The sequence below is a fragment of the Oncorhynchus clarkii genome, chromosome 27, assembly GCF_045791955.1.
Source record: "Oncorhynchus clarkii lewisi isolate Uvic-CL-2024 chromosome 27, UVic_Ocla_1.0, whole genome shotgun sequence".
NCBI lineage: Eukaryota > Metazoa > Chordata > Actinopteri > Salmoniformes > Salmonidae > Oncorhynchus > Oncorhynchus clarkii.
The window spans coordinates 26447602-26460154 of NC_092173.1; the positions used below are offsets into that span (position 1 = coordinate 26447602).

General features: G+C 41.6%; 1 protein-coding gene across 8 annotated transcripts in view; it reads right to left on the reverse strand.

Moving 5' to 3' along the window:
- LOC139385503 (CUE domain-containing protein 1-like) overlaps positions 1-12553 on the reverse strand; it is a 60894-nt gene that overhangs the window by 12627 nt on the left and 35714 nt on the right. For 7 of the 8 annotated variants that reach the window (XR_011628959.1, XM_071130614.1, XM_071130613.1 and 4 more), the window contains exons 3-8: positions 9605-9732; positions 8510-8636; positions 7342-7621; positions 5876-5947; positions 1262-1351; positions 1009-1102 (exon numbers count right to left, since the gene is read on the reverse strand). Coding sequence is in view for 7 of the 8 variants with exons in the window: in XM_071130614.1 (XP_070986715.1) it covers positions 1009-1102; positions 1262-1351; positions 5876-5947; positions 7342-7621; positions 8510-8636; positions 9605-9732 (791 nt within the window). In the remaining variant the exon portion in view is untranslated. Of the gene's footprint in view, positions 1-781; positions 1103-1261; positions 1352-5875; positions 5948-7341; positions 7622-8509; positions 8637-9604; positions 9733-12553 lie in introns of those variants that run through there. The other variant, XM_071130616.1, reaches the window with a different exon arrangement.

Sequence of the window (12553 nt, forward strand, 5' to 3'; positions counted from 1 at the left end):
TGGGCGCAGCGACCGGTGGGCTCGATCAATCAGGGGCTTTTCATCTAAGGCAAGAACATCCTTCAGCAGCCCTGAAACGAAATCCGTGGCGCGATGCATTTCAGCGGACTCTGGGACTGATACAAGTCTCAGATTATTGCGTCGAGAGAGTCCCTCTAAACTCACACAGCACTCCCTCACCTTTTTCAAATCCGCAGCTAGGCGTTTAACTTCAGTCTCCAGGGATGTAGTTAAATCGGAGACATTAGTAGCGGAGACCTCCAGTGCTGCAATCGTTGTAGTGTGTGACGCAGTTGTTGTTTTGAGTAATGTAATTGCCGGCACAGTCTCGTTCCGCAGGATGGTTAAATCTGCTTTTAAAGTATCAGAAACCTCCTGTATTCTGGCCTCAATCGTAGCAACCACCTGTGTTTTCATTTCAACTATCTCAGAGCGTAGTAGCCTGATGGCCTCGAGAATGTTCATTTCAGCGCCGCCAGGCCAAGCCGCGCCCCCGTGTAAAGTGTGCGTCCCCGGGCCCTCAGACTCAGGGGAGGGCGGTGATGAGAGCGGGTCTTGTAGGCCGGGTTTTCTCAAAGTCATGCTCTTGGCCTTATGTTTGGTCGACATGCTGACATTCGGAAGAAAAGTAGTCTTGGTTTTTACGGAAAGGGATCACCAAATTAATATTTGAAAATAAATACGGTTCTGCTGCAGAATTCACATAAACTTTAAGAATACCACGGGAGCAAACGGAGAACACGTCAGTCACACATGGCGTCCCCTACCATCCCCCCTGATGTTTATTTTTGATAAATTAGAAAATGATAAGGCTGTAACCTAACAAAAGGTGGAAACCTAACAAAAGGTGGAAACCTAACAAAAGGGGTCTGAAAATTACCAAAAGCACTGGACATCTGTATTATACAGTATGTGGTACGTGATCATTGAGTTCTATAAAACACTGCAAAATGGAACCCATCTAATGTTTCTGATTGGAAATTAGAATCGACTGGCAATGAAGGATACGACTGGTGCTTCAGGAGCGTTCTTCTTTTTAACTTTCTTCTCTTTGTCTTGTCAGAGAATGATCTGGCGATTTCAAACAGCTTCTTTCTTGTTGCTAGGTGGGAGAGACAACAGTATCATCACAAAATAAATGACCAAAACCAAGGATTGTAAAAAAGGGTTTGCCTATGTATGCTGTTCTCATGATTGAGTTAGTTAACAAGCCATTGCCAGAAAGACACGGGATGGTAATAATGTGTAGAGGTTGTCTTACATTTGCCCATGTGTTTGAGTTTGTCTCTAAACATGGCGTCATCTGACACAGCAGTACAAGCCTCCATCGACCCTGACGCACAGTGCTCTCCTGGAAACAAAGAAAGAAGTTGTAAAAGACAAACATATAATACACACACACACACACACCATGTGCTCACACATACTGTACGAACACAAGAACACACATGCACAAATAATGAACCTGAGTAGTCGACCAACAAGTTACTTCAACCATTTTTGATTTGACCATGTAAAGTCTTAATTGGTTACTGTGGTTGTCGTAAAAAAAAATATCTGGGAACTTTAAGACTTGATGGAATCTAAACAAAACTTGTAGTTAAAAAAAATGTTTTTACTATTTAACAAAGGTAAATTATATAAAGAATGATAGTAAAAATCTCTGGAGTACTTTAAATGAAATTCCAGGCAAAAAAAGCAAACTCAGCACCAACCTTCATTGAAACGGATGGCTTGTTCATAACAAAACCCTTGGATATTGCCAACCATTTTTGTTGACAAGATTTGCTAACTTAAGCATGACATGCAAACAACAAACGCTGAGCCTTCATATTCATGCATAACGGACCAAATAATGAAAGTCAAGCACTGTAGTTTTGAGTTCTGCAAAGTTGGGGTGGAAGAGGTGAAAAACTTGTTGCACTCTATAAATAAGGACAAGCCCCCCGGTACCGACAACATGGATGGTAAATTGCTGAAGTTGATAAAGGAATACATGTTTGCACCTTTCTGCCACATCTTCAATTTAATCCCAGAAGACAGTGTGTGCCTGTGCCCTCAGGCCTGAAGGAAGGCAAATGTAATTCCGTTGGCCAAGATTAGCAATCTCAAACTAAAAAGTTTTTGGGACAAATCACCCACTCAACCTTATCTAGGATCTATTATTGAATAATGTGGCGATTGAGCAAGTTGAGGAGACTAAACTGCTCGGAGTAACCCTAGACAGCAAGTTGTCATGGTCAAAACAATTAGACTCAATGGTTTCTAAAATGGGAAGAGGTCTGTCAATGTTTTGTCACACCTGAACTACTGCCCAGTTGTGTGGTCATGTGCGGCAAAGAAGGATATACAGTACCAGTCAAAACTTTGGACACACCTACTCATTCAAGGGTTTTTCTTTGTTTTGACTATTTTATACACTGTAGAATAATAGTGAAGACATCATAACTATGAAATAACACATATGGAATGATGTAGTAACCAAAAAAAGTGTTGTACAAATCAAAATATATGTTATATTTGTAATTATTCAAAGTAGCCACACTTTGCCTTGATGACAGCTTTGCACACTCTTGGCATTCTCTCAACCAGCTTCATGAGGTGTGCCTTGTTAAAGTTAATTTGTGGAATTTCCTTCTTAATGTGTTTGAGCCAATCAGTTGTGTTGTGACAAGGTAGGGGTGGTATACAGAAGATAGCCCTATTTGGTAAAAGACCAAGTCGATATTATGGCAATAACAGCTCAAATAAGCAAAGAGAAACGACATTCCATCATTACTTTAAGACATGAAGATCAGTCAATGCGGAAATCTTCAAGAACTTTGAAAGTTTCTTCAAGTGCAGTTGTAAAAACCATCAAGAGCTATGACGAAACTGGCTCTCATGAGGACCACCACAGGAAAGGAAGACCTAGAATTACTTCTGCTGCAGAGGATAAGTTCATTAGAGTTACCAGCCTCAGAAATTGCAGTCCAAATAAATGCTTCAGAGTTCAAGTAACAGAAACATTTCAACTAGAGGTCGACCGATTATGATTTTTCAACGCCGATGCCGATTATTGGAGGACCAAAAAAAAGCTGATACCGATTATTCGGACGATTTTTATTTATTTATTTGTAATAATGACAATTACAACAATACTGAATGAACACTTATTTTAACTTAATATAATACATCAATAAAATCAATTTAGCCCCAAATAAATAATGAAATATGTTCAATTTGGTTTAAATAATGCAAAAACCAAGAAAGTTAAAGTGCAATATGTGCCATGTAAGAAAGCTAACGTTTAAGTTCCTTGCTCAGAACATGAGAACATATGAAAGCTGGTGGATCCTTTTAACATGAGTCTTCAATATTCCCAGATAAGATGTTTTGGGCTCGAACCAGGAACACATCGACAACAGCCACCCTCGAAGCAGCATTACCCATGCAGAGCAAGGGGAACAACTACTCTAAGTCTCAGAGCGAGTGACGTTTGAAACGCTATTAGCGCGCACCCCGCTAACTAGATAGCCATTTCACATCGGTTACACCAGCCTAATCTCGGGAGTTCATAGGCTTGAAGTCATAAACAGCGCAATGCTTGAAGCATTGCGAAGAGATGCTGGCAAAACGCACTAAAGTGCTGTTTGAATGAACGCTTACGAGCCTGCTGGTGCCTACCATCGCTCAGTCAGACTGCGCTATCAAATCACAGACTTAATTATAACATAATAACACACAGAAATATGAGCCTCAAGTCAATAATATGGTCGAATCCGGAAACTATCACTTTGAATCAGTGAAATCAGTGAAATACGGAACCGTTCAGTATTTTATCTAACAGATGGCATCCCTAAGTCTAAATATTGCTGTTACATTGCACAACCTTCAATGTTATGTCATAATTATGTAAAATTCTGGTAAATTAGTTCGCAATGAGCCAGACGGCCCAAACTGTTGCATATACCTGACTCTGCGTGCAATGAACGCAAGAGAAGTGACACAATTTCACCTGGTTAATATTGCCTGCTAACCTTTCTTTTAGCTAAATATGCAGGTTTAAAAATATATACTTATGTGTATTGATTTTAAGAAAGGCATTGATGTTTATGGTTAGGTACACGTTGGAGCAACGACAGTCCTTTTTCGCGAATGCGCACTGCATCGATTATATGCAACGCAGGACACGCTAGATAAACTAGTAATATCATCAACCATGTGTCGTTAACTAGTGATTATGATTGATCGATTGTTTTTTGTAAGATAAGTCTAATGCCAGCTAGCAACTTACCTTGGCTTCTTACTGCATTCGCGTAACAGGCAGGCTCCTCGTGAGGCAGGTGGTTAGAGTGTTGGACTAGTTAACTGTAAGGTTGCAAGACTGAATCCCCGAGCTGACAAGGTGAAAATCTGTCGTTCTGCCCCCGAACAAGGCCAGTTAACCCACCGTTCATAGGTTGTCATTGAGAATAAGAATGTGTTCTTAACTGACTTGCCTCGTTAAATACATTTGTAAAAAAATAAATAATAATAAATAGGCAAAAATTGGCGTCCAAAAATACCAATTTCCGATTGTTATGAAAACTTGAAATCGGCCCTAATTAATCGGCCATTCCGATTAATTGGTCGACCTCCAATCTCAACATCAACTGTTCAGAGGAGACTGATTCAATCAGGCCTTCATGGTCAAATTGCTGCAAAGTAAACACTACTAAAGGACACCAATAAGAAGAAGAGACTTGCTTGGGCCAAGAAACACGAACAATGGAGATTAGACCGGTAGAAATCTGTCCTTTGGTCCGATGAGTCCAAATTTGAGATTTTTGATTCCAACCAACGTGTCTTTGGGAGACGCAGAGTAGGTGAATGGATGATCAGGTGTGGTTCCCACCGTGAAGCATGGAGGAGGTGTGGGGGTGCTTTGCTGGTGACACTGTTGGTGATTTATTTAGAATTCAAGGCACACTTAACCAGCATGGCTACCACAGCATTCTGCAGCGATACGCCATCCCTTCTGGTTTGCGCTTAGTGGAACTGAAATTTGTTTTTGAACAGGACAATGACCCAACACACCTCCAGGCTGTGTGGGAGCTATTTGACCAAGAAGGAGGGTGGTGGAGTGCTGCATCAGATGACCTGGGCTCCACAATCACCCGACCTCAACCCAATTGAGATGGTTTGGGATGAGTTGGATTGCAATTGGTTCCAGAACAGAGCAGCATGTATTCCATGAAGATTTACATGGAGGGTGAATGTCAGTGGTACGCATGTCAAAGTTGAGGAGAGATTGACTGCATCACTATTGGTCTTTGTGGGAGGTGTTGATGGGTTAAAAAGGTACTGAACTGTCTGTTCAAGCAGTTGGAACACCGTTAGGACACTCATCGGTACCAAACAAGACATGCAGCCAGAGGTCTCTTTACAGTCCCCAGGTCCAGAACAGAGGCTGGGAAATGCACAGTATTAAATAGAGCCATGACCCAGGTAACTCAAGCTAGCAATACAACCAAATAAAAAAACAGATAAAAAAGAACATCTTACGGAATGACGGGGACTGTGAAAAGACAGATATTTAAAAAAATATATTTTGTATTATTATGTAATGTTATGTAAATCACTGTTTCCTGGCAGTGGCTAATTGGGGATCCTAATAAAATACTAAGTTAATCACTCCAGAGAAAGCTATTTATTGTGTCAACAACTACTTGGAGAAGATTTCACCAAACCTAGTCTTAGCAAGTGATAAAGATAGGTGGTTAGATGTGGGATGTGATAAAGTGAAGTTATCAAAACAAACCAAGTCATTGAAATGTGTAGGCCTATTGTGTGTTTGAATAAGAATGAGCACCCACACACACATTTACTGGTGAAGCTTATGAATGATATCTACCTGCTGTGGAATTCTCCATGTGAGTGGATGAATGATTGGACTTGGATTTCTTTGATTCATACTTCAAGCGATCTAAAACAGAGAAAGCTGGATGTTATGATGCAATACGGGACACTAAGAAACATTTATGAAGTGAGACATGGTTCCCAAATGTATACTATTGTAGGATGACGCATCATAAGATACAAAAGGGACTTTGTAACTAGCATATAATGAAAGAAAGAGGAGTATTTTCAACAGTGGCTGACTTGCTCCGGAGAAAGCATAAACTTGACTACTGTTCTAGCCTACTGTGTCCTGAACATGTATTGAGTGTGTTAACCTCTTTGATCTCTAGGGGCGCTATTTCATTTTTGGATAAAAAACGTTCCCGTTTTAAGCGCGATATTTTGTCACGAAAAGATGCTCGACTATGCATATTCTTGACAGTTTTTGAAAGAAAACACTCTGAAGTTTCAGAATCTGCAAAGATATTGTCTGTAAGTGCCCCAGAACTCATTCTACAGGCGAAACCAAGATGATGCATCAACCAGGAAATGAGCAGAATTTCTGAAGCTCTGTTTTCCATTGTCTCCTTATATGGCTGTGATTGCGCAAGGAATGAGCCTACACTTTCTGTCGTTCCCCCAAAGTGTTAGCAGCATTGTGACGTATTTGTAGGCATATCATTGGAAGATTGACCATAAGAGACTACATTTTCCAAGTGTCCGCCTGGTGTCCCTGCGTCGAAATTGGAGCGTAAAGCCAGGTGCAATTATTTTTCCATTTGAGAGCAAGGAGAAACCAGGCTTCCACGAAGGATATATCATTGAAGAGATATGTGGAAAAACACCTTGAGGATTGATTCTAAACCACGTTTGCCATGTTTCAGTCGATATTATGGAGTTAATTTGGAAAAAAGTTTGCGTTTTGAGGGCTGAATTTTCGTTTTTTTTTTTTATTTTTTTTTTTTTTTTGGTAGCCAAATGTGATGTACAAAACGGAGCTATTTCTAATACACAAGGAATCTTTTTGGAAAAACGGAGCATCTGCTATCTAACTGAGAGTCTCCTCATTGAAAACATCAGAAGTTCTTCAAAGGTAAGTTATTTTATTTGAAGGCTTTACTTGTTTTTGTGATAGTTGCCTGCTAAATGCTAACGCTAATGCTAACGCTAATGCTAACGCTAAATGCTACGCTAGCTAGCTACTGTTACACAAATGATTGTTTTCCTATGGTTGAAAAGCATATTTTGAAAATCTGAGATGACAGTGTTGTTAACAAAAGGCTAAGCTTGAGAGCTAGCATATTTATTTCATTTCATTTGCGATTTTCATGAATAGTTAACGTTGCGTTATGGTAATGAGCTTAGGTCTATAAATAGAATCCCGGATCCGGGTTTGGTCGTCGCAACAGGTTAAAGTATATCATGCAGGTGACCATGTATGCATATATCTGTATGTGACACACACACACACACGCACACCTCTCTCTAGGGCGACGAGGAACTCGCGGTTGCGCTGCAGCTCCCTCATGAACTCCTCGTTCTGGAGGAACAGGGCGATGCGCTCATCATCCAGGTACTGTTTCAGTTTACGCTCTTGCTCCGTGCCTGCCCCCTCCACGCCCTCGGCACCACCTGGCCCCCCAGGGGCCCCTAGGGCGCCACCAGCCCCTGGCCTGGAGATACCTCCCTGGGCCGTCTGCTGGGCAATGGAAGACAGAGAGGAGGAGGAAGAAGGCTGGGACAGACTGCTCTGTGAGCCCTAGAGGAGGAGAGATGGAGAAAGAGAGGTTTAATTTAGTTACTATTTATTTCTGTAAGCAGGATGTCACTCTGCTGTTAATGATGATGTCATTATGGGGCGGCAGGTAGCCTAGTGGTTAGAGCGTTGGACTAGTAACCGGAAGGTTGCAAGATCGAATTCCCGAGCTGACAAGGTAAAAATCTGTTGTTCTGCCCCTGAACAAGGCAGTTCCTAGGCCGTCATTGAAAATAAGAGTTTGTTCTTAACTGACTTGCCTTGCTAAATAAAGGTAAAATAAAAATAAATAGGGGCCTCCCGAGTGGCGCAGAGGTCTAAGGCTGTGCCACTCTGGGTTCGAGTCCAGGCTCTGTCGCAGCCGGCCGTGACCGGGAGACCCATGGGGCAGAGCACAATTAGCCCAGCGTCGTCCGGGTTAGGGGAGGGTTTGGCCGGCAGGGATGTTCTTGTCCCATTGCGCAACAGCAACTCCTGTGGTGGGCCGGGCGCAGTGCATGCTGACACCAGGTGTACGGTGTTTCCTCCGACACATTGGTGCGGCTGGCTTCAGGGTTAAGTGGGCATTGTGTCAAGAAGCAGTGCGGCTTGGTTGGGTGGACGCACGGCTCTCGACCTTCGCCTCTCCCGAGTCCGTACGGGAGTTGCAGCAATGAGACAAGACTAACTACCAATTGGATACCATGAAGTTGGGGAGAAAAAAAGGTAAAAAATAAAAAAATGTCATAGTGCTAATGTTTTTTGTGTGTGGTTTTCTTCACATCTACTGTGTATGTGTGTATATGTGTGTGTATATATGTGTGTTGTTATACTGGGAGAAGAAAAGGTAAATTTAGTCCACGCCATGGCAAATTTGCCATTCTGAACTGTTATGTTCGTTCTTTCTTCAACCTGTATACTGTCCAGTTGCTGTGGCAGGATCCGCAGAAAATCATCTGGAAGGTTGCCAAGCAATGGCGGATTCCAGTTCCTGAAGCTGCGGACCTGCCGGTGACCTGGAGGTGGCTGAGCCTCAAACCTAGGTCAGACAAGGGTCAAAAAAAGGTTACGGTCAGACTAGATAGAGATTCATATGCCATGTCATACTATAATTAAACTAAATGCACACGTCATACATTGCGTACTGATGCTGTGAAAAGTAAGCAATGCATGAAAACACAAATAATAATGAATGTCTGTTTGTCTTTACAATAAAATCATCTTTGAGCAGTGTATGTGACAAATAAGATTTGATTTGATAACTGAATCTCTTAGCTGGTGGTGTGAAGCAGAAGAAATGTGGCCATGATCTTGAATCATAGAATCTTGGGCTTGAAGAAAATTAAAATACATGGAGGTTTGTTATTAACTGGTCCAGTGATACACAAGCACTAATTACACACACACACACACACACACACACACACACACACACACACACACACACACACACACACACACACACCAGCTTGAGACAGCATTGCAGTCCTTAAAAAGGCCACCAGGTGGAGCATTGACTAACAATAAGAGCATGTGGTCAACTGTGACATCAACAGACCTCTGCTCCTAATTCAGAGCATGTAAATCCCAGAGCCCCATAGGACCACTTCCTCTGGGCTTTAAAAAGAGTACAGGCTAGGGGATTGCATGTGAACAAAATGTCCTGTTGGGTTTTTTAAAAACACACATCCTTCCTTCCTCCCTTTCATAAAGTAATCAGTATTCATGTTTGAGATGCACATATTCTATACAGGATTAAAGGATTACCACTCCGGGCAATTCTTAGATCTGCTGAACTGTATAGTATAGTACAGAGAAGGCTAGTGGGAGGCTGGTATATAGGAGGACAGGCTCATTGTATTGGCTGGAATGGAATAAATGGAATGGTACCAAACACAAACACATGGAAACAATGTGCTTGACACAATTCTTTCCATTCGAGTCATTACAGTGAGCTTGTCCTATAGCACTTTCCCTCCAGCCTCCTCTGATTGTATGACAATTTACCTTGGTGGAGGAGTGGGCGGGGCCTCTGGGTACTTCCTGTCATAGATGTGCATGTCATAAGTGGGCGGTGAGTAGACAGGAGGCGGTTCCTCGTCAGAACTGTCCGGTTCTAATGTCCTCTCCAGAACCTGGCCCGGGGAATGGAGGAGAGCAAGAAAAAGATAGAGCACGTCCCTGATCAATAACATTCATACACATTTATCAATTTAAAATCAGTCATGTCAGTAAGATAAATAATTTCAGTTTTAAGAAAGAAGCTGGTTAGGTTAGTGTCTGATACGGTAACTTGAGCACACAAACAGCATTACTTTTAGGCATTAGTGCTGCCTTTACTATTTATATTCTAGTGAGATGAGATGGGTTGCAGTTCCTTTCTTTTCTGTGTGTGGTAGTGGTACATAATGTATTATTTATTATTGATTAATACCTAGACTACAACAAGAACAGGAGGGGAGGGAGGCCAGCAGAGGATGTGGACCAGCGGTCCCCAATTACATTCAGCCATGGGCCCATTTTTCCTTGAGCAGATGGTCAGAACATAGCTATAAATAATTTGTAGACTGCAAATTAACCGCAAGAATCCCAAACAGATATAGTATTTTACAAAAACATAATCATTTCAAACCTTTATTACAGTTGAGATATGATCACATATGCCTTTCTATATATGCGTGGGAATACTTGTGAACATATTTCCTAAATAAAGAAGATATTTGCGCTAAACTTCGGTGATATACCGTATACTGGGGGATTTAGGCATACAGTTGGTATGATTTTCAATACCGTAAATCATACCGTCAGCACGTGCTACACCACTGCTTATAACTAACTATAAGTTAACTATCATAGATGTGCCAAATAAATTACATCCAGCTCAGGGCTTCAGCTTTGCATTTGGTTTGCTAACTTGCTAGATAAGTGGTTAGATGGCAAGATCAAGCTTCTTGCTTACAGCAGAAACAAATCCATCCCTTTCCTGGATCAAGATCCATGTTGCCCAATTTATTTAATTTAAGATATAGCTGTCACGCCCTGACCTTAGTATTCTTTGTTTTCTTTATTATTTTGGTAAGGTCAGGGTGTGACATGGGTGATATGAGTGTTTTTGTCTCATTCTAGGGTGTTTGTACTGTCTAGGGTTTTTTGTAGATTTATGGGGTTGTTTTCAGCTAGGTGTTTATGTTGGTCTCTGGTTGCCTAGATTGGTTCTCAATTAGAGGCAGGTGTTTATCGTTGTCTCTGATTGGGAACCATCTTTAGGCAGCCATCTTCTTTGGGTATTTCGTGGGTTATTGTCTATGTGTAGTTGCCTGTGTCAGCACTCGTTATCATAGCGTCACGTTTGTTTTGTTGTTTTTGTTCAAGTGTTCTTTGTGTTTTTCGTCATTCAATAAAATAATGGATTCACACCACGCTGCACTTTGGTCCGCTTCTTACGACAATCGTGACAATAGCGTCTTTTGTGGGCACTTCCGGGAATACCGTATACCTCAGTATGTTACAGAAAGGATAAGTTATGGTACAGACAGTATAGTATTTCAGTTAAGAACATTCTTATTTTCAATGACGGCCTAGGAACAGTGGGTTAACATTCTTATTTAACTTAACCTCGTTAACTGCCTTGTTCAGGGGCAGAATGACAGATTTTTACCTTGTCAGCTCGGGGATTCAATCTTGCAACCTTACAGTTAACTAGTCCAACGCTCTAACCACCTGCCTCTCATTGCACTCCACGAGGAGCCTGCCTGTTACGCGAATGCAAAAAGAAGGTAAGTTGCTAGCTAGCATTAAACTTATATTATAAAAACAATCAATCAATCCTAATCACTAGTTAACTACACATGGTTGATGATATTACTAGTTTATCTAGCGTGTCCTGCGTTGCATATAATTGATGCTATTTCGCAAAAAGGCCTGTTGTTGCTCCAACGTGTACCATATTTTTAAACCTGCATATTTAGTTAATATTGCCTGCTAACATGAATTTCTTTTAACTAGGTAAACTAGGTGTCACTTCTCTTGCAACAGAGTCAGGGTATATGCAGCAGTTTGTGCCGCCTGGCTCGTTGCGAACAGCGTGAAGACTATTTCTTCCTAACAAAGACAGCCAACTTCGCCAAACGGGGGATGAAATTCGTTGCACGACTGTGCCTAACCATAAACATCAATGCCTTACTTAAAATCAATACATATAAGTATATATTTTTAAACCTGCATATTTAGCTAAAAGAAATCCAGGTTAGCAGGCAATATTAACCAGGTGAAATTGTGTCACTTCTCGAGTTCATTGCACGCAGAGTCAGGGTATATGCAACAGTTTGGGCCACCTGGCGAACTAATTTGCCAGAATTGTACGTAATTATGACATAACATTGAAGGTTGTGCAATGTAACAGGAATATTTAGACGTATGGATGCCAGCCGTTAGATAAAATACGGAACCGTTCCGTATTTCACTGAAATAATAAACATTTTGTTTTCGAAATGACAGTTTCCGGAATCGACCATATTAATGACCAAAGGCTCATATTTCTGTGTGTTATTGTTATAATTAAGTCAATGATTTGATATTTGATAGAGCAGTCTGAGCAGTGGTAGGCAGCAGCAGGCTCGTAAGCATAAATTCAAACAGCACTTTAGTGCGTTTTGCCAGCAGCTCTTCGCAAGCACAGCGCTGTTTATGACTTCAAGCCTATCAGCCTAATGGCTGGTGTAACCGATGTGAAATGGCTAGCTAGTTAGCAGGGTGCGCGCTAATAGCGTTTCAAACGTCACTCGCTCTGAGATTTGGAGTAGTTGTTCCCCTTGCTCTGCAAGGGCCGCGGCTTTTGAGGAGCGATGGGTAACGATGCTTCGAGGGTGGCTGTTGTCGATGTGTTCCTGGTTCGAGCCCAGGTAGGGGCGAGGAGAGGGACAGAAGCTATACTGTTACACTGGCAATACTAAAGTG